The following is a 27,999-nucleotide window of genomic DNA, read 5'->3' on the forward strand; positions in this document are numbered from 1 at the left end:
TATTAGTTTCAAAGGCGGGGGGAGTTGTCAGTACCACAGAGAATTCAGGTGGATCAATCCAGAGCAGAATTAGACACGGGGTGTGGGGATGCTAAAAGTCAGGGTCGGGAAGGATACAATATTTTTGCTTCCACAGCTCCTGGCAGTTTTATCTGGCAGACAAGCACCAAGGAATTGGATTTAAAAAACAAAACAAAACGCAAGTAAACTTGGTTCTTTTCCGGTCGCTTTGTAACTGCAACCTGCTTCAGAGAAACTGATGCTTTCCCTGGCATAGGAATGCTTTTCTGTACGTCAAAAATTAGTTTCTGCTGTTGGAAACACAGTAGCAGCCATCCCTCCAATAAACCTGGCAGCCCACCATAGGAAATCAACAGCTGGCAAGCTTCTCAGCTGCTAGGGGCAATTAGGCATGTCAATAAAATAAAGGTTCTGTGAGAGTTCTGTGTGATGGCAGACTTAGAGGGAAGACCTCTGGTAACCGGTTGCGAGGGGACAGAGAGACAGCCACTTGAATATATTACAAATTTTCTTCCTTGGTTTCTACTCAGATGCCCACCCCATAGCACTGAATTGGGGCTTGCTCCCAAGTAGAGATAGACAAGTCTGTAAATTTCTGTTTTTCTTAGTTCCTTATTTTTCCTATCTTAACTTTGATTTACCCAATTTCTCCATGCAGTTCTTAAAAAAAAAAAAGTCCTCATAAAATTAATTAATGTAAAATTCCCCTAACATACACATTTTTGAACACAAGTTTCCCTTCTACACGCCTTTTCCGAAAGTGATGTCCCATAATATAGTGCATTTTTGTGCACCTATTTAAATAAATAGAGTTAAAGTTTTGACCATGAAATGGTCATGGTCAACTTGCAATAACATCGCTTTCCACTGCGGGAGATCTCCTGCAGAATAAAGGATTGCCTCGTGCAGCATTTATGAAGGAGGTTTGGGGAAGAACCATAGCTTGGTGAGAGAACATCCGCTTTGCATGCAGAAGATTCCAGGTTCAGTTTCCAGCATCACCTATGGGAAACCCTCGGGAGCTGCTTCAGAGGATCGCAGGCAATACTGAGCAAGGCAGACTCAGTGTAAGACAGCTTCCTCTGTTCCTTTCAGCAGAGACTGCTGAGGAGGCTTCGGCTGTGGATATTCTGCAGCTTGTAGGAAAAAAAGTCCTGTAACACCCCCTATAGCATGAGCGTAGCCGGGGGGGGGGGGGCAGCTGCCCCGCCTAGGTCAAGTAATTCAATGAAATACTTAACTCACCAATCACATCAGTTCTGCTCCCCTAACAAAAGTCCTGCCTCCCCAACCAAGTCCTCCCCCCCCCCAACAAAAATCCTGGCGATGCCCATGCCCTGGAGCCCTGGGTTTCTGTGAGCAAGGTTGAGTGCAGCGCAGCACAGGCGTGTGTTCAGGTGGACCTTAGATGGTGGTTCTTGGTGTGGGGCTAGGGGTGTTATTAGTACCCCTGGTTTTATCTATGTGATGTTAGACACGAAATCAGTGTGGGTGCCAGTTTGGGCTGTGTTTATGACAGGCGTAGGCAAACTCGGCACTCCAGATGTTTTGGGACTACAACTCCCATCATCCCTGACCACTGGTCCTGCTAGCTAAGGATGATGGGAGTTGTAGTCCCAAAACATCTGGAGGGCCGAGTTTGCCTATGCCTGGTTTATGAGCAGCGGCGTGCTACTTTATTTGGGCATGAAGCTTGAGCCTTGAACGGTAGAAAAGTATCGGGTTGGTTGTTTCCTATTCTTAAAAAACGTGAAATTCAGCAGGTTAAGTCTCTCCCCCCCAATTACAGCATCTTCACACTGCATCTAACTTTGTTGTCCAAAGCTCAGTTTCTATGTTTGCAGAATGCTTCACGATTTTGAGAAGCAGCCTATACAAGTGAAAAAGAAGAGGGGATTTCAGAAGGTGCCTCACCAACACCACCTTAGAACCTGCAATGGTGGAACTTCCTTTTTCTATACAGTAACTGTTAAAGGTCCAGGATAAACATTATTCTGTGTGCAATAAATAAACACAGAATCAGAGGGCAAGAATTGTTGGTTTTAAATACATTGTGATGTACTTTATTCTTTTTAACTAGCTTGTTATTATTTTGTCATTTATAATTTATAATGTTTTCAAATGTTCTAAGTTTCCTTGAGAAATGTGGGATATTTAATTAATTAATTGATTAATAAGGAAGGCTGCCAGCTGGCTAGTAGAAATCTGGCCTATGCTGGACCTTTAACAGTATCTTTAAAATTCAGTTATCAGCTGGCCAAAGGTGAAGCTTTATACAACATGAAGATAAACAGTATTACCCAGTTATGTTTGCACATCAAGCTGATCTTAAAAGTTATCGCTACAATGGTCATTGGAAGAGTTGGCAAACCTATGCAAAATACACTTTGTTGCTGACTTCTGTAATTTCTTAGTGGTTTGGGATTAAATCTTGGGGGTGGCTTCTTAGCTGAAGATTCTCCAACCAATCATTAACTCCTGATTTTTGTTTGTTATTGAGCATCGGTTCAGATCAATTAGCTACTTAACTGCTCCACCATTGATTTCATCTAGCTTTCTATATGCACAGGGCCTGAAGCACATAATTGAGAGTCCAAATACACAATTTTATTTGGGATAGGGGGTATTGACATCATCTTGTTATCACCTTTTTTGTGCTGGTGGTAATGGCAGTTGTGGTCCTATTCTACCTGGCACTTGGTAGGGCAGGCTCCCCACCCATCCTCCTAGCAGGTGGAAATTTAGTAAGTGAAACTTCCCCATCGTATCAGAAAAACTTTACTTGCTAAATTCCAGTTGTTAAATCCACAAGAATGTGCCTGGAAAAAACTTCAGCTAGTGCAGAATTCAGCAGCCAGGTTGCTCACCAAGGCAAGACAAAATAAAAAAATTTCTTCCAGTAGCACCTTAAAGACCAAGGTGCTACTGGAAGAAATTTTTTTATTTTGACTATGGCAGACCAACACGGCTACCTATCTGTAACTGGAACCAAGGCAAGACAGTTTGAGTGCATTACTGTGATCTTGGCCTGACTGCACTGACTGCCAAATAGTTTCTGGGCCTAATTAAAAGTGCTGGATTTGACCCATAAATCTTAAATGGCTCAGGACCACAATACCTCAAGGACCACCTCTCCCCATAAGAGCTAGCTCAGACCCTGTGACCTTCTTCGCATGCATCCTCTGAGAGGTCTGGAGGGCAGCAACATAAAAGAACAGGTCTTTTCTGCGGTGGCTCTTCATTTGTGTAATGCTCTCCCCAGGAAAACACCAGGTCCAGCTCCTTGAAAGATTCCATCAACGGTGTCTCCGAAAAGTTCTACCTATCACTTGGGAACATTGGTGAATTAATGCCAGTGTACTAGAAGAAGCAAAGATCACCAGTGTTGAAGCAATGATTCTTCAATATCAACTTTGTTGGATTGGTCCTGTTGTTTGGATGCCTGATTATCATTTTCCAAAGCAGCTACTCTATTCCGAGTGTAAAAATGGAAAGCATAATGCTGATGGTCAACAAAAGCGGTTTAAAGACTCTCTCAAGGCAAATTTTAAAAAATGTAGAATAAGCACTGACAATTGGGAAACACTGGCCTGCAAGCGCTCCATTTGGAGAACAGCCCTTAACAAAGGCAGGGGCGGAGGAAGGTGGGTGCAGTGCACCCCGGGTGTCACCACTGAGGTGGGTGACAAAATGCCGGGCAGCACTGACAGTGGGGCCTGCAGCGCACCCGAGCCACACGTCTCTCCTGGGAGTGACATGGTGGCTTGGGCGCCCGCAGGTTCTGCGCTGCCCCAAATGGTCTGCCCGCTGCCTCCCCCCCCCCAGCTGTAGGGTGGCTGAGTGGGAGGAGGCCCCGTGGTGTGCCCCGTCTCTACAGGCATCGTGCCCCACCTTCGCCCCGCCCCTGGGCGGCTTCCTCTGCCACTGACCAAAGGTGTCATGGGCTTTGAAGACACTTGAACTCAGAACAAAAGGGGAAAACGTGGTAAGAGGAAGGCATACTTGGCAAACCCTCATTGTGATCAACTCCCCCCCAGAAACCTATTTCCCCACTGTGGAAGGATAAATGGATCCAGAATTGGACTCACTGTTAAGACCATGTTCACGGAAGACAATTTTACCTAGCTACGAGTGATCGCCAAAGAAGAAAGAAGAAGAAAGAAGATAAGATAGTGCCCAGGAGCTGAGAAAACAACATTGGACTTTATTGTCCATGCTTTAGTAACACAGTTTAAACATGCTGTTAGTGAAATTTATGCTGCTTTTACTGAATGTTTTCACCTAGATATGTAACAGAAGTCTCTAATTTGCTTGATCCTCCACTTAAAATGCCTGGCCATCCATTTACAGGAAAGCCACAGGAAGGCAGGGGCATTCTAAAGCTCTCACATTGATTAAATTCTCAGGACCCATTACTGTCTTTTCAGGAGCTGCAAAATAAATACAATCTGCCTAATAGTGAAAAATAGAGATATAATCAGCTAAAACATCTCTTAACAGCATTATTTGGCCTGAGGCATATGCAGTTTCCGAGAGGCCAACTCTTATGGATGATCTATAGATATGTCTATTGCTTCCAAAAATTACAGTTCTTTTATATTGCCTCAATGGAAAGCCTCGTACGTGATTTAGGCAGAAATATGCTTTGCATAGAAAGCAGAATCAAGATTTGCCATCAAACCAGTCTAGTGGATAATCAGGCTCACAAGTCTGTAGCGACTTTCACATTTCATTGAAAGACCAGATTCATACAGCAGGGTGGGGACATGAAGAATGCACAAGTCGCCAACAGTAATGGTCAAGTTTAATTATTCTGAAAATGCCCACTGGCTGGTGATGTAGGGGTCAATCAATACTTCTGGCTGGCAGTAGCAGGGCTTAATGGAGTGGTTTAGCTACCACTTTTTCCACAGCCCACTACTCATGCTGACCAAGGCAGATTGGCAGGTGGAGGGAGGACACCCATTTGCTGCACCAGCTCCCAGATTGGAAAATTTATAGTTTTCAAAACAGAAAAGGCTAAAGATCTTCTTGATTTAACATTTAAAAAAACAGTATCCTGTGGTAACCAATGCAGTGCAAACTCAAGGAGTGCGGCAGAGGAGTGGGGAATTAGGGGGGAAACTAGGTGGGGGCGGGTTGTGTGAATGGGAGATGCCATTCATCCCAGCTGACTCTGCATGATTTCTCCCAATCCCCCCCCCCCCATATTCCAGACCTCTGTCCTTCTTGGAGCACACCAGGGTTGCAATGGGGAAGAGAAGGCATGAGTCTTCTTCTACCATACAGAGTGTTAACCAAAACACATATCTGAACATCTTCAGTATATGTAATGACATACAGAGTAGCTTCTCACTGTGTTTGGACTGCAACTGTTGTGATGCTTAATATGCCCAAATTTTAAAAGCAAACAAACTGGGTTTGGTACATTTGCTCAATCACCTTAAAATCAGTCTATTATTCAAAATAAAAAAAATCCTTCCAGTAGCACCTTAAAGACCAACTAAGTTAGTTCTTGGTATGAGCTTTCATGTGCATGCACACTTATTCAGATACACATCTGAAGAAGTGTATCTGAAGAAGTGTATCTGAAGAAGTGTGCATGCACACGAAAGCTCATACCAAGAACTAACTTAGTTGGTCTTTAAGGTGCTACTGGAAGGATTTTTTTTATTTTGACTATGGCAGACCAACACGGCTACCTATCTGTAACTGGATCTATTATTCAAGTTACTCTTCAGGGCTATCCTGTCATTTGATTTTTTTGTTGTTCCATTCACTTACCTGGATTCAAGGATGAAGGCAGTTTCTACAATATCCTATACCAATTGTGTAAAAAAAACCAAAACAATCCACGCTCTTTAATATGTTTTCTTGATTACTGCAATTTTTGAAGTAAAAAAAATGAATAAACGTAAGTTTTATCATTAACTCTGACTTTTACAGAGGAAAAGTGGCAGTTTGCTCAAAGATTAAAAAAAACAAACTCACAATGCAGCCAGGTCATTCCTTTTTTTTTGCTCTGGACATGTTGACAACCCTACGGGGATGGGTCCTAACACCTTCAAGCTGCTGCTTCAAAACAACTAGACAAGAGTTGTGCCTGTATATAATCAATCCGTTTCTTTCTTGTTTATTTTGGTTGTGATATGATTGCTAATAGAGATACACTATAGAAAACCCTAAAGAGGGGCAGGTGAAGTGGACGACAAGAGGCACCCATCTTCCTTCCCATCTTGAGGGCTAAATTACCGTAAAATGAGGAAAGCCACTCATATGGTTCCAATCTGTTAAGAGAGACCCTTCATCTGATTGAAATAATCGCTTTTTAAAACACACACATGCACCAGTAAGTTGGCATTCTATTCTTCTCCCTCAGATCACATCTCTCTTAGAATATCACCCTTTTAAAACACTGAAGGGAAATGGCAGGCAGAAAAGATTAACAGGCAGGACGTGATTAAAGTGTGGAAATTGAGGAAGGAGAGAGAGAAGGAAACCACAGCAGTGCTTTTCTTTCTTTTTTTAGTTTATTTTAAAGGCTTTTATAATGCAGAATCTATACAGATTTCTGTTTCTCCAAGACGCTGCTGGCAACAAAGCAATTAAGAGAGCCCAGACATGTGCTATTACACATGACTCATGTAGAGTGGCACTGGTGACAGGACCTACATAAAACATGTCATCTTAAACACACAGGTTTGAATTACCTGCAAATAAAAAGATACTAGTTACAACATGTGGCTTTACTTCAGGATTTGTGTTCGGTTCCCAGCCTAGTGCCTGGGCACTAACTTAGCAGATGAATCACACACAGTTGGTTGCAATTGTTGGCCTTTTGTTGTTTTACAATATACCTCTCAGGCACCTGATGCACAGGAATTGGGACTCAGCTGCAATGAGCTCTGGCTAACTTAAGATAGGTAATCAGAAACAAATTGGAAAAATTATAGTAAAAAGCTGGGGGATCTGAAATATCAGGAATGACTAAATAGTTCAATTATGTACAATTTATCACGCTGATGATTAAAAGCCAATGAAAATTAAGTCTTACATGTTGCTTAAAAGGCGTTAAAGGCAACAGTAATATTGTCAAATAATCTCAGAAATGCAGTATATGCTGCCCTGGGCTCCTTTGGATATAAATTCATAATAAAAATACGGTAATATATGGAATACACCCAGTTAGAAGAGTATGTGTATGATTGGTTGCATTATTATCAGGTTAACAAAATGTTTAAAAAGGACTTAAAAGAAAGAGGTTATGAGGAAAAAGAATCAAAATTTCAAATAGAAATAATAAACAATGAAAATAAAATTTTGTCCAAGATGGATAAAATCTTGCTAGAATGGTATACCAAAGATGAGGAAGTCAAATTGGTTATGATACACTGGGCCAGAGATTTGGGTTATAATATACAGTTTAACGATTGGATAAAACGGTGGAATGAAAATATAAAATTTACGGCATGTACTGCGTTAAAGGAAAATGTTATGAAAATGATTTATAGATAGTACATCACACCTGTGAAACTGGCAAAAATGTATAAAACATGTAATAAGTGTTGGAAATGTAAAGAAAAAGCAGGAACATTTTATCATATGTGGTGGGGTTGTAAGAAGGTGAAGGGCTTCTGGGAAATGATATATAATGAGATGAAAAAGATGTTGAAATATACGTTTGTTAAGAAACCAGAGGCTTTTCTTCTAGGAATAGTAGGAAATGAAATAAATAGAATGGACTGTAAACTTTTCCAATATGCAGCAACAGCAGCGAGAATATTATTGGCCCAAAAATGGAAACAGGAACAACTGCCGACGCTCGAAGAATGGAGAATGAAACTGATGGAGTATGCTGAACTGGACAAGCTAACAGGAAAAATCAGATATATACGACATCAAAAGTTCATTGAAGACTGGGGAAAATTTTCAGACTATCTGAAATGTGTATGTGATGAGCAAATAATGCTAGTGGGATTTCAAGAAGTTCTGTAAATGATAGAGGACTATTGTATTGATGAAAACTAAGTGTGTGAAGGTTTATAAAATGCAATATAAAATTAGGAAATGCGTATTTAAAAATTTGAATAATGGATGATTGTCAGAGAGATTGAAGGAAGTCTAAAAGAGAAAATATGTGATAAATTTAGATTGGATACTATAAATGTATGTTGGAAAATTTAATAAAAAATTTAATATAAAAAAAAATACACCCAGTTAGGGAAGTGCAATGTCTCCCTTGCTTGAAACATTAAATTTAAGAGCTGAAGCTTTCCTCAAATGCAGTGATATAATCCACTGAAATGGTACCATTTATGGGCTACTTTGAGAGGCGGGTGGAGCTGCTCACCTGTCAATCATCTGGTGTCATATGACATTGGCGATTCATTTTGAACCTGTGGCTTGCAAAGGAAGAATTGGGGAGCACACATAAGAATGCTTCCGGTTTTTCCTTCCCAGCTGTGATTTGGCACTTTTTGAACATGGCAGCAGGAAAAGGTGCCAAATTCACAAAGCACTAAAACTACAAAGCACTTCTATTTGAGCTATCACACCTACCATATTTTGCCTGGATACTTCAACAATTCCTTTCCAGACACTGTTTGTGAGAGCCAAATACCCGTTATGTCCAGGAAATTCCGGATATATGGTAACCCTCAGATACCCTACTGTTGATTTAGCAGATTGAATAGGCTGTTTCAGCACATCCATTCCCTACTATGCACATGTGTGGGGCTCTTCAGTCAGCACATGCTTGAGGGAGCACTACTGACAGTTGAAACACAAGCAGAAATATTGTGGAGAAATATTAGTTCCACTATCAAGAGGAGCTTTCTTTCATACAACCAAACCAGAAGTGGAAGATGTGTCATCGAGTCCACCTGGGATTTGGGGGGGAAACGGCACCAACTTCTCCCAAAACTTAACCTAGGTGCAAATGAGCTCTTGGGACAAACATGGAGAATCTGTGTCCTGCTACAGCTTACTATCTCTGAATCTTGTTGGATTTCAAAAGGTAAACAGAAACACACAAGCAGCAGAATCACAGCAGGAGCTGAAGTGGCACTGATAAAACTGAACTCGTTGTGGGAATGGTTCCACTTGAATATATCCAGCTGCTACTTATAGACAGAATTTTGAGGGGATAAAATGGCACCATTTATCCATGTGATTCCATCCAAGTTTGTTGCAAGCAATATATTTTATAAGAGACATTGACTCTCTAGTTGATGGGAACTAATACAGTAAATGAAATGTAAGAAAGGCCCATTTAAAATAAAAATACGGCTTTCTTTTTTGTGTTATATTAACACATCCTTTCAAGTTTCAACCTTCACCTGGTTATTTGAAGTGCATTGGTTTCAGTCTGGTGCTAAAGGCAACCAACCCTAAAGGCCAGTTAGATTTCTAGAATACATATAGATTAACAGGATGGCCTCACACACCGAGTTTGGGAAGAGGGAGAGATACAGCTCATGAATCATTAGGTCAGGCAGACTAACATCGCTGTGGATCACAAATAGCAGTGGGTCAATGCTGGTGCTCCATGATTTCAGAACTACGGGGCAGGGTAGGGAATAAGCAAGGAAATGAGGTTATTATGGGAAAGGGATGCACCAGAATACAATATTCAGAAGAGACAGCTGGATAATACTGTATGGTTCTAACAATAACTGGAACCAGGTGCAATTCAGAACATCTCTGCCTAATCACACAAACACAAAAAGGAGAAAACCTTTCTGCTACAAAACACCCCCCCCCCCAAAAAAAACCCCTTCTGATTTTCAAAAGGCACTCTAAGGGCTCCATCTGATCACAACCACCAGAAAGGCCACTTGCAAATGAACTGTAAAACTGTGGTCGCCTGTGATGTCACAAAGGCTCACTTGGGGTACTGAACTGTGTGATCTAGTCTGCAGCTATTATAGGCTTTGTACAGACCACAGCTTCACAAAGACTTGGAGACTCTTGTCACAGCTGTATCTTACTGTCTTTTGTGGGTATGCCTCCCATCATAGTATCTGGTGCACCACACATTTATGAAAACTCTTTGAGCAATGTCACGGACAAGGCTAAAGTAGTTCCACAGATGTGTGGCCCGTTCTGCTGTAACAGACACACGCCCACATTGCTCTGACTGTTGTACAAAAAGCTTTAAGAAGCAACATACTTCCTGTCCACTCCCACACCTGGAGTATAGAACTGGTAAAGTTTTTATTTTTAATTTTAATTATCCAAAGATAAGTGGTTATTCACATAAATGCTAATGTCATCCTTTTAAAAGGAAAACTGTGCATGGCTATAGTTTTTCAGGAATATTTTCTCCTTTTAATTCACAATTCTTTGGCCAATATGTGCTCCTCTTTCAAATCTTAACACCACAATCTTATGCATGAATTATCATGGGTAGTTTCCACAGAGTTACATGGGACTCACTTCCACATATATGAGATTACACACACACACACACACACACACACACACACGTTAAACAGGCTTATCAGTCTTCTAATCAACAGACTTCAATGAGCTCCCTCTCCCTTTCATTTTTACAATTATCATTCTACTCAAATAAAAACTGCCTAAGAATTAGCGCTACTATAGTGATAAAACAGGTAGTAGCTACTATTTATTCACAAATGTAATTGTGGGAGACGAGGAGTGAGAGCTCTGGAAGCTTCCTGGGGCCCTGCGGCAACTTTCTGAGAGCATAGTGAGGAAGGAAAATCCACTAGGTCTGTGAGTGGAAAATATACAGTCATACCTCATGTTACGTATGCTTCAGGTTGAGCATTTTCAGGTTGCGTCCCGCGGCAACCCGGAAGTACCGGAAAGGGTTACTTCCGGGTTTTGCTGCTCGTGCACAGGCAGTCACGGAAAATGACATCATGCGCATGCACAGAAACGGCGATTCGCGACCCACGCACGTGCAGACGTGGGTTGCGTTCTGCTCATGTTGCGAACGGGCTTCCGGAATGGACCCCGTCTGCAACCAGAGGTACCACTGAATATCAATAAATGGAGAACAGGGAATGACAAGCTTTCCCTGCTCACCACTTATTCCCACCCCACCCCACCCCCGCATGGGTCACATAAGTAAAGTGAGTGTAAACTGTGGATTTATTCTGTAGCACATCCCCGGCTTAACGCCTCAGCAAAGGTCTTTTTTGCTGCCTCGGTATTTCCAGCATTACTAGAAGTATCAAATAGCTTGCATTTAAAAGTCCTCACTAGGCCTGGTTTGCTTAGTCATATGTATTTCATAGTACCCTGACATGCAAAATTTTAACAGGCCTATTCCCAACACAAAGATAAAGAGACAGAAAATGGTTCATTGGCTTTGTTAGTTTCATAATGACTGCTGTTAAACACACATGAGCAGGGCTAGTTTGGAAGGGGGGCGGAAAGCAACTCTGTTTCCCCCTCCAGCTGTAGTTTTTTAGAAAATGGTCCTAATGAGCTCCCATTTCATGCAGGAGCTAGTGACAAATGTTCATTCACCTATTCATCTTATTTATTCTTATACACTGCTTTTCATCAGCAATGCAATTTACAATTAGGTTACCAGATTTTTTTCAAAAAATCAATCAATCAATAATTTTTTTAAGAAAAGAGATAGGAAAAAAGTTATTTAAAAAAATAAAGAATTAATATCTTCTCTTCTGTAGTCTCTTCTGTTACACGGCCTTCCTCTGGGTCCCGGCCTTTCTTGAAGCACTAGCCATGCTTCCCCCCTCCCTCCCTCCCCCTCTTTGCACTGCGATTCCCTACAGGCTTACTCGGAAGTAAGCTTCCTTCCAGTAGCACCTTAAAGACCAACTAAGTTAGTTCTTGGTATGAGCTTTCGTGTGCATGCACACTTCTGTGTGCATGCACACGAAAGCTCATACCAAGAACTAACTTAGTTGGTCTTTAAGGTGCTACTGGAAGGAATTTTTTTATTTTGACTATGGCAGACCAACACGGCTACCTATCTGTAATCGGAAGTAAGCGTTAGCAGAAACCCCCTCCTCCTGCTGCTGCCCTGCCCGCCTGTCTGGGCGTCTCCTGTGCAGGCATCGTCCGGCGGCCACCCATCCACGCCACAGCATGCCCAGTCAGCGGGTCCGGGGCAGAGCCAGCGGTGAGCGAGTGGGAGTGGGAGGAGGCGCGCTTGGGCTGGATCAGCTCGTCTCCTGCTTGCCTCTTATCCGTGATGGCCAAGGACAAGCTGGCTGACAAGCGAGCCACTGCTTGCAAGTCGAGGAGCAGCTGCAGCCGCCCAAGCACCAATTGGAGACTGAGACCAAGCCGACGGCCTTGGGCAGCAGCGCTGACGGCAAGCTGAACGCCAGGTTGCAGTGGTGCACCGAGCTCAACGACCCCACGCAGCTCTCGCCCGGCGGCGGCACCCAGCACTGCATCTTCAGCCCCTACAGCAAGTCCCCATATGATGTGTCTTGTGCACAACACATCATATGGGGACTTCCAGCAAGGCAAAATGTCGGGTGCTACGGCAGCGGGCAGCTCCTGAAGTCAGCCAGAGCCAACTGCACTACCAGGCTGGCTCTGGGCTGCTGAGACTGCCACTGCCACATTTCCCAGGGACATTAGATGAAATCCGGAGACATTCCGGGGATGGAATTTGTCCAGGGACAAATTTGCAAATCCGGGGACTATCCCCAGGAAACGGGGACATCCAGTAACGGGGACATCCTATAATGAGTTATTTTTTTAATCTGCCAATAATGCCTTCTTACATTCTACAGTGGTACCTCAGGTTACATACGCTTCAGGTTACATATGCTTCAGGTTACAGACTCCGCTAAGCCAGAAATAGTACCTCGGGTTAAGAACTTTGCTTCAGGATGAGAACAGAAATCGTGCTCCAGCAGCGCGGCAGCAGCAGGAGGCCCCATTAGCTAAAGTGGTGCTTCAGGTTAAGAACAGTTTCAGGCTAAGAACGGACCTCCGGAACGAATTAAGTACTTAACCCGAGGTACCACTGTACATACATAGGAATTCAGACAGACCCATCTCTCTACACTACAGTACAAATTGGCACAAAAATGGTATCAGAATCTGCTGGTTACCTGAAAGTGGCCATACGAAAGAAACTTTAATGGCAGATTCAGGCATGAGACTGAGGAATGTCAAGAAGTTCAAATTGAGTTTAATACACAAAATGGCCTACAACCTTCCCCTCAACTTTCTTTTCTTGGAATCAAGGGCATGTCTGCTCCACCATTTGCTCATAAAGAACTTTTGATGTTCCTCCTTGCAGTGGTGCATATGGAAATAGCGATGCAATAATGTACTGCTTTGGGCTTGAATACTGAATTTGTAGGACCAAAGAGAATTCTAACCCCTACCTATTCTATAATGTGTGGCAACCACTTTTGGATGATATACATTGAGAAGACCGTGTTTATAACCCCCAGATATCTCATGGTAATATGTGGTAAAAAAATTTGGCGTGAACTGTAAGAATCGGATGTGATATTTTAAGCAACGTGGTTAATGTGTTTGTTATGTTATGTGTGATGTGCAACTTGAAAATGAATACAGATCTTGTTTAAAAAGAAGTTCACGTGTATATCTATGGCTATAAATGTAGTGGTTTTCTATCTAACTACATATATTAATTAACATAGCAAATTAAGGCCGATTGTGTTATGACTGATTACTTTTGTTGTGAATGATCACTGTGTTTATGTTGCATACTTTAAACTCAACCACTTAAGAGATTTTCTTTACAATTGGCATGCAAATTCTGCTGAATAAATGCATAATAATCTCAGCCTATATTTTATACATTCCATAGTCATTTTACTCCAATGTTTAAAACATTTTAAATGTTGGTATTGCTACCTATATGGCTTATTAGTCACTTACTGCAAGAAATCTCTAAACAACTTCTAAAAAAGTTCAGGCACAAATGTGTAGCACAAAACCGTAACAATAAATTTCAGTAACACCATTTCAATAATCCATAAACAGACCCAGCAGAACCCCCTCTCTGCAGAATATTTCATCAAATAGGCCATTAACAAGCTAATCATGATCCATTGAGTTTTAGCTTAGTGCCAGAAAGATGGTTTATGATGGTGCTAGGTGGACCCTTAAATAAATTTGTTAAAGTGGTCCTGGATTCTTCATTCTTTTAGCAGCTTCAGGTGTTTTAATACAACATTAGTACTAATAGGGGGTCTTGCTTCTGAATAATCACTCATAGGATCACATTCTACACCTATTTTAACACCTGCAAAACAGAACCTTTTCCATGTTTCTCTTTTTTAAAAGAAATGTCATAAGATCCAGTACCACAAAGCCATCACAAGGTACTAGCCAAAAGCAGGTTTAATAATGGGACGGGCGCTTGTAACTTTAACAGCAGCAGCACAATACAAAATTTAGGTGCAGAACGTACAGCTGGGAGACCTCCGCCTCCACCTGGGTTGTTTTTTTGTGTGTGTGGTTGTTGTCATCACGCCACTTGGTAAAGGTGCATTAAGTTCTGTTTAAGGAGAAGAGGAGAAAGCTATCTATCCTGGCGCTTCCTTTTAAATTGGGGACTATTATCAACGCAGCCCCTACAAATGTTTACTCAGCAAGTAAATCCAACACACTTCGGCCGGGTTTACTCGCGGGGAAGTGTGCATAAGCTTGCAGCCTGGCTCCTCCAACCCTCTCCCTCTAGTGCAGGAGAGGGAAGAAAGCAGCCGCGAACAACGCCAGTAGGGCAGCCCCAACAGGAATTCCCGGGATTGCTCCTGCCTAGACAGGGAATTCCACCAGCGCGGGGGAGGGGAAACTCCTAGGAGTGACTCTTTACTTCACGCTTACTTCCGGGTTTCTGCTCACCCGCATGCGCAGAGCCTTATCTGCCTCACCCCGGACTCAATCTCTTCAGACCGTACCATTAGCAGATCATGGTGCGGGGGGTGCCCGGTCTTTCCCCAACCACTCTTCTCGAGCTTATTCGCCCCTGGAAGCTTTCCGCTTTAAAGCTGTGGTAACACTAGCCTTCGCTTCAGCTCCCCGTTTCGGCTTTGGCCTCCCCACCCGTCCACGGCAGCCCCCCACCCATTTCCGGACGTTGGTACACTCCTCTCCCAGCAGATCCTGTGGCCGGGCAAGACCACCTCACTCGCCCCGAGGGGGAGGAGCCGAGGGCATTGTTGGGTCAGGGGGCGCGCGCCGCCCGCGGGGCTAGCGTGTTGCGGGCCCGTCACAACCCCCCGGCAGCCGCCGCCCGCCGCTCAGTGTCACCTCAAGCACCACAGGGCGCGGCCGCCTCCTTTTCCGCCGCCGCCGCCGCCTTCGCTTCAGCTACCCACCCGCCCCGCCGCTGCCGCCGCAGTGGTAGCGCCCGACTCCAGCTGACCGGCCTGGAATCCCGGCTTCGAGCCCCGGCCTGGACCCTCCGCCTGGAGCTGCCCCTTCCTTCTTCCCCCGGCCTCGGCCCTGAGATCCGCCGCTGCTGCGGCCGCCAACGTCGCCGCCATGGGAGACGCCGGCAGCGAGCGCAGCAAAGCCCCCAGCTTGCCGCCCCGCTGCCCCTGCGGCTTCTGGGGGTGAGTACGTGGTCGGGGAGGGCAGCGGGCAAAAGGGGCCGGGGCTGCCGGGCTGGGGTCCCTCCGGTCCCGAGGGCCTGTGTGGGTGGGTGGGGAGGCCAGGCCCGAGGGGAAGGGCTCGGGGAGGGGAGCCCCTGTTTCTCGGGGAGGTCGGGCGCCCTCTTTCCATTCACCTCCCCCGACTGGAGGAAGAGGAGGGCGGCCCTCCTCCTCCTCGTCCTGTCACTGGGATCCCTTCCCGAGGCCTGTGACTGCCTCGGCTGCATCACAGTGGCGGGGGAAGCCGGGGGCTTGAAGGCCTAGTCGCGCTTCCTGCCAAGCGGGGGTGGGGGCGAGTGGCGAAGAAAACCCACGATTTATCTTTCATTCTTCACTCCTCTCTCTACGGCGGTTTGATCTCTAAGCTGCTTTCCCTGTTTTCCCCTCACCTCCTACTCCTTTCCTGCCTTTTTATTTTAAGCGTGTGCCCTGTAATTTTAATTCTCAGGTATCGCAGTGTGTCAACTTTACTCTATATACTCCTCCCCGCCCCCCCCCCAGGTGTGACATCTATGTGTGGTCTTCCTCGTTGGGGATAAGAAATGGCAAGACAACTTTCCAAAAGGGTGTGGCTTTTAAGTCCTTGCTTCCAACTCTCCTCACATCTGCTTCTCCCATTGCCCAAAGTTAACGAGAACCTTTGTTCCAGTTTTGTGACTTTCAGAGGGATAATAATGGCACAAGCTGTGTGGCGCAGTGTCATCAGATCCAAAGGAACTCTTCCTTCCTTTTTGGGGTTAAAGGCAAAAGTGGTAATCTTGCCTGTGAGGAGCTTGTAGGCCACTCCTGTATAAAGGTTATTCCTTTTGGCCTATGTAAAACTAGGATAGCCATGCTAATGCTTGTGGTCGTGATCTTGAGTTCTAGATTGTTTGGTTTTTTTGCTTTTTTAAAAAAGGAACATGGTTTCTGAGGTTAGCTGTAGATTGTCTGAATTAGGAGTTATGGACTAAAGCAGGAATGGCAAAACTATGGCTCTCCACATGATGTTGGGCTAAAATTCCCATTGCCCTTGATCATTGAACATGCTGCCAGGAGTTTGGTGTACAAGAACAACTGGATGGCCACAGTTTTCCACTCACTGCAATAGAGGCATCCTGCAAAAGGAGAAGATTGAATAAAAGACTTGGTTGACTTAGTTATGTGCATTGACAATAATTTACATCGTATAGCAGTGATGGCCAAACTTGGCCCTCCAGCCGTTTTGGGCTACAACTCCCACCATCCCTAGCTAACAGCACCAGTGGTCAGGGATGATGGGAATCGTAATCCCAAAACAGCTGGAGGGCCAAGTTTGGCCATCACTGGATAGCCTGTCTGAAGTCAGGCTGTACATATAATTTCACATGTTAATTATGACAGATATAAATACCGTGTGTGTATATGTGAATTCAATAAAGCATTGTATATTTGAGTGAAATTTATAGTCTATTCTGCCTTAAGCATGTTAATGAAGATAATGAAGGAGTTGAGTGTTTCACTCAGCATTTGAATATTGCTAAGCTTTCTGAGCTTGGTGTTTTGTATGTGTCAGTAGCCATTCAACCTGAATCAAAGCTTTGGTACAATCATTTTTAATGTTGCCTATTGATATACCACAAATAACATACATTTGTCTCAGACAGGTAGTAAACATGAAGGTGGGTATATAGCTTGAGAGAATGTAGCGCCTTAAACATGGTCTGCTCAAGAAAATGTGCTCTTCAGTGAAAGGGATATGTGTAACAAAAACTTACACTAAATAAATCAGAGGAAATCTCAGCAGCTGTCAGACTTACTGTACCCAAATACAGTGGTACCTCGGGTTAAGAACTTAATTTGTTCCGGAGGTCCGTTCTTAACCTGGAACTGCTCTTAACCTGAGGTACCACTTTAGCTAATGGGGCCTTCCGCTGCCGCCGTGCGATTTCTGTTCTCATCCTGAAGCAAAGTTATTAACCTGAGGTACTATTTCTGGGTTAGTGGAGTCTGTAACCTGAAGAGTCTGTAACCTGAAATGTCTGTAACCTGAGGTACCACTGTAACCTTAAAAGCTGGTTGTCAGGTTTTTAAATAATTTCGCAAATTGCAAGATTTAGGCAAGTTTATTTTATTTTAAAAACTTGGAGGTCCTTTAATATATACTTCTTTAATCAGTATGCAATGGTCTCTTGCGCTATACACATAAGAATGGAAGAATAATTGCTTATTTTTCGCACCCCACTTTAACTTTGCCCTTCATAGTTCCTTCACCTTTTATCCAAAATTTTGAATCATGCGCTCTTTGCTTTTATTTTAATGTTCTTTCAGTTTGCATTGTTTAACATGGACATACAGAAGAAGGGCAATTGGTTGCATTGACTTGGAGTGTGTATGTTAAATTTGGACAGGCTTTATATTTTTAAGTTAACATAACACTTCATCTGGATACAAACTAGTTTTAGCAACCAGAAGTTTTCTCCCAACCACTTTTGCTCTTAAACTTTGCACAATAAGTAATAAAGAGAACCAAAAGAGAGTAGCCAACAGCAGTGCATTTTTATCTGATTACCATTAAATTTCCCAAAATCATCTCCAGCAGTATGGTGGCCTACATGTTTGCTTTTCCTTTTGCGACTATCTCATTGCGAAAGTTTCAGTTACTTTCTTCGCATCCAGCTTAATATCTGAAACGTTCAGGAACACATTAAAGTGCCTGTATACAGGCTGAGGTTCCCACGCAGTTGTGTGCAAACCTGAAGTGGCAAGCTACATTATAAACTGGTCATTCATCAGTGGGAACTTCAAGGCATCCTCCAATTCCATGTGCACTTCTTCCTGCATACTGTTTGATAGTATTTCACCTGTATTTTAATGTTCCTGCATCCATTTATTAATAGCAGTGTTGAACAGTCATATTCTTGTAGAGGTACTGTTGGAGCTTGATACTTCAATATTAATAATAAGTAAATTATTGGATTTTCTCTAGTTTGTATATACCTGTTTTATGGTAGCATTGTTGGCCATTCTCTCCCCCCACGCACACAGGCTATGTGAAACTTCTGTAGGACCTCATCAAGTCTTGCTGAAGTGGTCATATATAGTAATAATAATAATAATAATAATAATAATAATAATAATAATAATAATAATAATATAGTGTTCTGGTTTTTTCCTTCAATTAGCTTCATGATTTTTGCAGAGGCATTGGCTAGGTGGCATTTTTGCTACTTGATCCATCTCAGCGAAGTGCTTCCTGTGTTTCTTGTATTTATTTATTGTATTTATACTATTTATATTCTCCCCACCCTCCTCCACCTTCTATGGTGGTTAACTGTCAGGAGAGTTCTGAAAGTAAAAACAAATAGCTTCAGGGTCTAGACATCCAGGGCAATATTGAAATGAATGTTTGAACTAGTGCAAGGATTAACATTAGTGCAGCAGGACTTGCCCTCCCCCCCCCTTTGCCCCCTGTCCCCAGATTTGCTTTGGGGGGTTGGGAGAACCCGTAGAGCGGACTAGGGGTGTCTGCTAGAGGAAAGGGGGGATGTTCCATCACACAAGAATTACATTCTTCTCAGCACTATGTTGACAACAACCCTTTTTTCCATATCAGAATCTTAGAACTTTGAATCATTCAAAATGATATAACAACTACTTTGATCTACTACCACCTTTTTGAAACCCTCACTGGCATCCTTATTTGACTTTTAAACCTCTCTAGCTTAATCTTTACAGTTGTACAGTGGTACCTCGGGTTACAGACGCTTCAGGTTACAAATGCTTCAGGTTACAGACTCCGCTAACCCAGAAATAGTACCTCGGGTTAAGAACTTTGCTTCAAGATGAGAACAGAAATCGCACGGTGGCAGCGGGAGGCCCCATTAGCTAAAGTGGTACCTCAGGTTAAGAACAGTTTCAGTTTAAGAACGGACCTCCAGAATGAATGAAGTTCTTAACCTGAGGTACCACTGTACCTCCCTTTTCAATAAAGAAAATGGTGAGCAATTTGTTTTGTCTTTTAATTTGTCTTTTGCCTTCCTTTTTAAGCACAATTAACACTGTTTCTGTTGTCTGTTAACTGTTTAATCCTATGCATGATTACTCAGAAGTTATTCTTACTGTGTTCACTCATTCACACTCTTGTAAGTGTGTAGATTGTAGCCTAAGACTATTGCCCAAATTACCACTCATCTCACAATTTGGTTGGCTGAATGCCACCTTTAGCTGAACTGAGGAATGCTGATGGTCAGGCATCAAGACCACATACTTACTGTCTACCTAGGTTTTGAAAATACTCAAAGTGAGTTCTGTTTATCAATAGTATCTCTCAGGATGCATACTTTAGAAGGGAATGTTTAAGGAGTGGGGAGAAACTTCCAAGTAAGACCAGATACCTTTAATTGCTCAGGTTTCTGAGACTGGCTTGTTTACTTGTGTGTTTCTGAGGACTTAAGACAGAGCACAATCTCTCTTGGCACTTATTGCAGGGCCTATGCCTGTTTTCAAACTAAGCCAAGCCCCAGAATAGCAAAGTTCCAGCTATATAAACATGCTTTTCCTGTGGTACATGGCATGGCTGCCGTATTTCAAGACTGGCAACATAGCCAAGCTAACATCTGAGGTAGAAAACAAAATTTGGACAGTCCTAAATTCTGGGGGGGGGGTTACTGAAGTATCCCTCTAAACAAACACCTTCAAAACACGTTTGAGACAAGTGGAGCATGTTCATCTAAAAGACATATTCAGACTTGTACTTGAATTGTTCACTCTCCTCATTTTTCTGTGTGCACATGTCTGCTTGCCTGATTGCCTTTTCACCAACTTGGTTGTCAGCAGTGGACATTTTTCTTAAGCCTAGATTGCATATCTGAAGGTATTTTCAAAAGTACTCTTGTATTTACTTGTAGAGAATGGGATGTGTGTAGAGTTTTCAGCAATCAAAAGGAGTGAGAAAAGGCTTGTGGGCTTTGGCATTTGCATTGAGGTTTTTGTCTTGAAGACATCTTAAATTCTTTTCCAAGCAATTAGTATATTTCAGGATACTTTGAGTTAACTTTCTGAATCTAGCTTTTGTTTCACGAAGAAAAAACAGTTCATTTAGTCTTGAATATGAAAAGACTGTTGTTGCATTTGATGATGCAACTGAAATTCTTGGTAATGTTTGGGTCTAGTACCTGCCAAAGGTTACTCTTTGTACGGCAACACAGTCTTATTGTAAGGGAAATGCCTAAAGGCACACAAATAAATAGGCCTTGCATGCAGAAGTATTTACTCTTGCTTTTTGTACTAGGTCTTAATTTGGAATGTATTTTAATTGGATTGGTTTTTAAAGTTTCTGAAATGTATCTGTGAAAGTAGTATGAGTTGTTCCAATGCTGCCTAAAAGAAACATTTTAAATAGTCAACATAAAACAAAAAACATTTTTGTTGCAGTTAGTGGTGGAAACTCTAGTGCAATTACTCTGGCAACTGAAGTACTACCATTTTAGTACTACTGTAATGGTGGCATTACAGAAGATGAGAGGGAAGGGAACAAATGTTTCTCCTGTTACAAATTGTGGCTCACTTTTGTTTGAATGGCACGGTCAAGCTGTTTTGTACTTGGACATGAAAGGTCACTGGGTAACCTGTAGCCCTGGGAATGTCCCAGAGGTCTAAGGTCGGGCTATTGAATTTGAGCATATCTGGAAACAACTGCTTCCTGAATAGCTTATTTCTCTTTCATGCAAGAAATTTTATTTAGAAGAAGGTTTAGAAGATTGTTAACTCTTGTGAATGGCCTAGCAGAATATCAGATATTTGTATTGCATCTGAAATTTAGGGCTCAGCTGAACCAGATCCATGTGTCACCCAGCAAGCTATGTTGGTAATCAAGTTACATAGAATAAGGGTTCTTTTTCTGAATTTAAAAATAAGCATATAATTGACAGTGTTCTGTAAAAAAAAAATTAATCCAGGAATCTGCAAACTATGGTTGTACTTTGTAGCAGGCCAATGTTTTAAATCTCTCGTGAGAAAGGTGTGGGGTCTTGTATGTGACATCATACTCAGGTTTGGAGATGCTTCTAGTCCTAGTGGAACTACAAAGTCAAAACTCTATCCAGTTCCAAGCTTCCGCTTTCTGAGGCTGTGTAATATTGGAAAGAGCTCTGTCCTTCTTCAGGCTCTGGAGAAGAGTAGAGCTCTTAACAATAAAAATACTTGCTTGGCAAGCCCTTGAACATCCTGCCATTGAAGTTTCCGTGTGGATGTCACTTAAATCTACAAACTGGGCAAGTCAAGTGGTCCATTGTCCTCCAATTCAGGATTAAGGAGTAGTAAATTTATATCAGTGTACAAGCCTATTCTTGATGTGTGAAACCAGAAGAAACATTTGGTGGAAACTATCTGATGCCCTTGCATTCTTGGGATGGCAGTTCTTGGAACATTCCCATCCTCCCTGGAGTCCCCAGTGCTCCATGAAAATTTGTGTTAGAGTTGACAAGACTCTCCAGGACCAGGTAGATGGCATCATGAGACATCAGAAAATACCCAGTGTTTGAGCTGAGTAGGCTTCTTAGGGATAAGTGTGAGATTGGTGCTACCACTGAAAAGGATCTGATCTTTGTGGATACAGGCCACGCTTCACTCAGCAAGGAAGCACAGAGCATGATCTTAGATGTTGAACTGACAACCTAGCATAGTTAAAATGAATGAAAGAAAAACAGCTTAACAACCATTGAATGAATAACAATCATTGCAGTGATACATTTTTTGGCAGTTTGTTGTGGAGACATTCCTCTGTTTTCTAAACAAGATTCAATAAGAATCTGCTGGAAAGTTTTAGGTTCGCCATTTGGGACTGCAGCTGTTCCTTCACTGAAGTTTTGGGTGCTTGTACTTTCTTTCTAATATTGTTTCCATTTCTGTTTTTAACTGGAGTAGAATTTTCCTCTTTCGACATCCAAATGAGACTGGAATAGGCAATTGAATTTATTTGTACCTTTGAGGAAATGGAACTAGTATAGTGGTGAAGAATATGAAGTGGGAAGTACCTTCTTTTGAAAGGTGTAGTTTGCATGGAAGCTGTAGTTCTCATTTGATTTAATCAATTATTCACCTCACTAAGTAGCCTTAGGCCAGCTTTTTCCAACTTGGTCCCTCCAGATGTTTTTAGTTACAGCTCCCACACCTTTAGTCAGAATGACTAATGGTCAGAGAAGATGGTAGCTGTAGCCCATAATATCCTGAGAGCACTGATTTAAGGAAGGCTGCCTCAGGAAAACCATTATCTCTCTGATGGTCTGCACTGCAATATGGATGTAATATGGACCTACTGTTCAGGGTTACCATAAGGTTTACAGAGCGGATGTGTTGAAAGTTCTTTGAACATTCTCAAGTTGTTTTTAAGGTTTCTGATTTCTAAGTTTGGATTAGTTGGGAAAGCTGCTACACTTGGCAGATTAGCAAAATGTGTGTGTAGTCTGTAGGTTGATAGGAAACTTGTAAAGTATAAAATTGAGCTATTGGTAAGGATTTGAAAATTTGAAGCCAAGATAGAGCTGTGAACAAGAAAAAACGAGTAGTCAGAAGAACGTTTGCTGACTGCTACAGACCAACCTGGAGCTGTGGAAAGATGTTTATTTTAGCTATAGCCAAATTTTGAAGTTATTGGGTTCTTAATGTTTACACACAATTTGCTAATCATAATTTATAACAACAGATTGTGAACTAGTAGCAATAATGATATAACTTGCTAGTAGTGTTCTGCTGCTTAATTTTTCTCAAATCATTCCAAGATACTCCAAGAAATCAGAAAAACTAGGGAAAAGATGACCAAATCGTATGCATACTTAGCTTGTGAGCAATTCCTGTATAGAGGAACTTACACCTGAGTAAGTATGGAGCGGATTGATCAGCAAGACCCGACTGACACCCAGGAATAAGGTACTTCAGGGCAGACCAGAAAATTATAGAGCATCACTTGTTGCTACCTCTAGCTCCTACCTAAAAGAACCCCAGTGTTTCATCAAGGATTTATAACCCATCCCGGACAACAATAACTCCTCTGCTAAGCTTTGGATACCACGCCTGTTCTTGCTTACAGACAGCACCCTAACCTGAAACAACTGTTCACCATCAAGAGGGCCCAGAAGGAATCAAGCCCAGGAACCAAATCCTGCAACAAACCTTGGTGTCAATTCTGTCCCTACATCTTCTTTATCAATACCATTGCAGGACATGATAATGTTGGGCACAGCACCAGCTCATTCACCTGCTCATCATAAAATGTAATATTGGTCATCAAATATTACAGTGCTCTTCTGCATTCTGCATAGGACAAACAGGCCAGTCCCTGCATAAATCAGTGGATACAAATCTGAGATGGTAGTACTTGAACAAAGGAATTTTAAAAGGATGCTCCAGGGTGAAACTGTTGAATTACAAGATTTTTCAGCTCTGTTCATCTTGTTCTGAATAGAGACAATGACTTCCTTTCCCACTACAGTGTTTAGTTAACTCAATATAAACAAGTTGGTTGGTGATAAGACATGCAAGTGTACCTTGCATACATAATACATTCCTTTTCAGATTGAATTGTCATTTCCTAGTTTCACTGCTTGCAACCTCCCCCTTCCATCACCATGTGTGTGCATGCGCACAACTGAGGATCATACTTCATGGATGTGATAAAGTGGACTCTAGCTTGAGAAATCTTACGTCATAATAAAACTGGTTATTCTGTTGATTGAGAGTGACCTGTTATAACTGTTAGACATTTAAGTTGGCCACCACTCTTGTATGTGTAGGTAGGACTATTAGGAGTTCTAATAAAATCTTTTCATCTGATCTTCAGTGACAGGATTTCCCCAGATACAACCCATTATTTCTATATGTGCATTCATTCTCCTCTTAGGTGTCCCTTCAGGCAAAAATACACTGTAGTCTCCTTGAGTAACTTGTATTGTTCTAATAATCTAATAGCCAATTTAAAACTAGTTTGCTACCAGTTGAAGATCTTGGTGTGTGTCTTTCACCTTGCTTACCTTTCGCTGCACATGAATTATAAAACTAAATGATTATTGATATATTAATTCTTAGAACTGTACTTGCTTGCATAAGCCTATTCACTTGGGGGAAAGTGCCAACCCTTTCAAAATTAAGGCTGCTGCTGAAGAAGTGCTGATATAGTGTGAAAGCTGGGCTTGAATTTGGAGGTGTTGCCTAATGTTAGTGATATTAGCAAACAATCTAAAATGCCATTGGTTCAAAATCTGAGAAATGTTAGACATGACTTTGAGCTGTGAAAGACTTGCTGTGATGAACTTATTGAATTACAATAATAAGTATGTATAAAAATACATAGCAGCTTGGATTCCAAGTACCGTATTTTTTGCTCTATAAGACTCACTTTTTCCCTCCTAAAAAGTAAGGGGAAATGTGTGTGCGTCTTATGGAGCGAATGCAGGCTGCGCAGCTATCCCAGAAGCCAGAACAGCAAGAGGGATTGCTGCTTTCACTGCGCAGCGATCCCTCTTGCTGTTCTGGCTTCTGAGGTTCAGAATATTTTTTTTCTTGTTTTCCTCCTCCAAAAACTAGGTGCGTCTTGTGGTCTGGTGCGTCTTATAGAGCGAAAAATACGGTATATGATTATTTTTGTATGCCTAAGAGGGCATTCCACAGCAGCCCCTTGTTGCTCAGCAAGCAAGTTGAGATTCAGCTAGTTTGAGAGGTCAGAGTCCTTATAGAGACAGTTGCCTATGTTACACAAAAGAATGCTAATCCCCATTCTTCTTGTATTTGTCTCAATCTTGGGAGATCAGTTAGATAATGTCCATTTCACATGACGCATTGATTGTCAATAATCTTTTCATATGAAAAGGGCATGCGTTCATAAAAAACAATTAGGTAAAATCCAGTAGAAGAAGCTTCTACTTGCACAACAGGACGTGTCTCTATCCTCCCATGGAGCCTGTAAACTCTACTTTAGAGGGTTGAGGGACCCTCCTGTGCAGATTTGCAGGGGATGTGGGAAGAAGTAGAGGAAGGATTTTGCTCACTGATTGCATTAAGTTTTGCAGTATTTTATACGCAACAAAAATGGGTTTAGCTTGTTTTTCATTTTATCTTAATTCAAAAAGCAGTTTTTTGTTGGATTAATACTTGTAAGAGGACTTTATGTAATCCTAAATAAAATGGTATAAATGTTGTTGAATACATTGGGAGTTGTCCTTGGGCAAACATACAGCACCGCACTGTTAAAAGCTATGGCATGTTTTTTCTAAGAACTTCGAATAATATGGTTTTTGAGCCTAATATTGAAGGTCATAACAGTTCAAATTTAAACCCTACGTATTTGTAGGCCAGTTCTCATGTGTGCGGGAGATTACTGGAAAATGTACTGACATTTGAGGAGTTCACAATCTGTGCTCATTGTAGGGGCCTGGCTCCCCATCACAACCACTTGATCTTCTGTCTCATACACTTTTCCTTGTCAATTTTGCTGCTAGTCTGTGGTCACATTGCTCGTACTTTTGGTGAGAGGCTCAGAATACTACAAACACCAGAATAGTCAAATTGAGATGAAACAAGGCAAATAAGTTTATGAATGGATTATATGATTTTCTTCAGAAGGTGTGTGGTAGACTTTTGGATACAAACTATGAGTAGCCTTGCTTGTAGTTCCTTCAAGAGTACTTTAAAGCCCATGAGTTAAGTTCATGTAATCTCTCTTGCAGGGATGAGTGTTAGTTTTATCTGAGGATGTTTGTTGTGTAAATTGCTCTCAAATCACTCTTGACTATGAAGGTACCTTCAGTCATACCAGCCTGCCTGCACCTTATTATCCACTTCTGAGCGACCCTGCTTATGTGACTGCCAGTGAGAGTATTCAGGTTGGTGAGCAAGTGCTCTCTCGGTGGTGGCCCCACTTTTGTGGAACTCTGCTCCAAATGATACCAGATTGTTCTAGTTTTACATACTGCAATTGTATGTGCTTAGCTTATATATATTTCTTTGCTGCTGTGTGATGATTTTTATTCTAGAAAGTAGGATATAAAATAAATATGTTGCCCTCTAATGTTCCTGTGGCAAGTAAAAATGTTCTGAGATCAGTAGGCTTTGCCCATCTTATGGAAATAGCACTCAACTAATATTTTCCATCCCACATTTGTCTTGCAGCAGTTGCCCAATATTTAATTGCTTTCTAGTTGGAAGTGAAGTTATTCCTTGGTTCATGAGCTGCTTGAGTGGGGCAGCGTTGCTCTCCTGTCTTCCCAACTTTGCACATCACTGCTGTTTACCAGGAGGGCGAGGACCAGGAAATGGGAGCTTAGTGTTGGCACAATATTGGACTGGCTCTACTGCTGTGCCTGTGTAAAGTTCTGATGGTCAATAGTGACTTGGATGGATCTGTTAAAAACAGTTTTGATGATTATTTAGTTGATTTGCTGATTTCCTTAGAAAATAATATTTCCATAATGCTGACAGTGTTCCATGTAGCACAGCCCATCTATGGAGAGGTTACAGTTCATATTAACAAGGTACAATCATTTAATCTCTCTTTGCCTCTGGTTATCCCACTAGTAGGTACAGTGATACCTCGGGTTAAGTACTTAATTCGTTCCGGAGGTCCTGAAATGGTTCTTAACCTGAAGCACCACTTTAGCTAATGGGGCCTCCCGCTGCTGCCGCACCACCGGAGCATGATTTCTGTTCTTATCCTGAAGCAAAGTTCTTAACCCGAGGTAATATTTCTGGGTTAGCGGAGTATGTAACCTGAAGCGTATGTAACCTGAAGCATATGTAACCCGAGGTACCACTGTACTGAAATAAGGTTTGAAGAACAGTCTTGATTTAGTTATTGATAATAGTGATTTTGTGTATCCTTACTCATAGTTTCCCCAGTGTTTGTGTGAATATTCAAACAGCTTCCTGTTGTCTCCACGTTTTAACTGAGTTTGCTGCTCAATTAGAATTAAGTTATTGCAGCCTGTTAGAGACATTCCTGATTCTTGTGAAGAACTTAATGACTGCAAGTACTAACTCTTATGCTAGCATTGAAAGTGCCAGGGAACAGAATATGCATAGAACATTTTAATCAAAGAGTAACTTTATCCAATTGGCTCGAATCCCAAACATTCCCCATATTATGAATATCGACAGTTAATTAATCCTGTTACTATGTATGTACGTGCATGCTTGTCACCCTTGGGGGAGAGAAAGAGAGAGTTCTCCAGTGGAGTCTGTAACATTTATCCTCCAGTGACTATTCTCAAATACTTTATATCATTGTGATGGTTGATAAAATGCTGTTTTCTTGGCAGGTATCAATATCGTCTGGTCTGGCTCAGTAGACAAACAATTGTGTCTTTAAAATCTTACTGCTTTAACAAACATCAATATCTGATCAATAAAATGCATTTTTAGCTGAAGAAAGAAG

At 42.0% G+C, this 27,999-nt stretch overlaps 1 protein-coding gene and 1 long non-coding RNA gene across 2 annotated transcripts in view; one reads left to right on the plus strand and one right to left on the minus strand.

The window, feature by feature from the left end:
- Positions 1 to 14,346: 14,346 nt before the first annotated feature.
- Positions 14,347 to 14,938, minus strand: LOC310704156. Its single transcript, XR_014524608.1, has 2 exons — positions 14,848 to 14,938; positions 14,347 to 14,518 (listed from the first exon to the last, which is right to left on the minus strand). It is a non-coding gene; the product is annotated as an uncharacterized lncRNA (long non-coding RNA).
- Positions 14,909 to 27,999, plus strand: part of ZFAND3 (zinc finger AN1-type containing 3) — a 131,388-nt gene continuing 118,297 nt past the window's right edge. Inside the window, exon 1 of the mRNA XM_083497227.1 lies at positions 14,909 to 15,578. Within this exon, the coding sequence (XP_083353353.1) occupies positions 15,508 to 15,578 (71 nt within the window). The 5' untranslated portion in view covers positions 14,909 to 15,507. The remainder of the gene's footprint in view (positions 15,579 to 27,999) is intronic.

The sequence above is a fragment of the Podarcis liolepis genome, assembly GCF_965112155.1.
Source record: "Podarcis liolepis genome assembly, chromosome: 3".
Classification (NCBI taxonomy): Eukaryota; Metazoa; Chordata; class Lepidosauria; order Squamata; family Lacertidae; genus Podarcis; species Podarcis liolepis.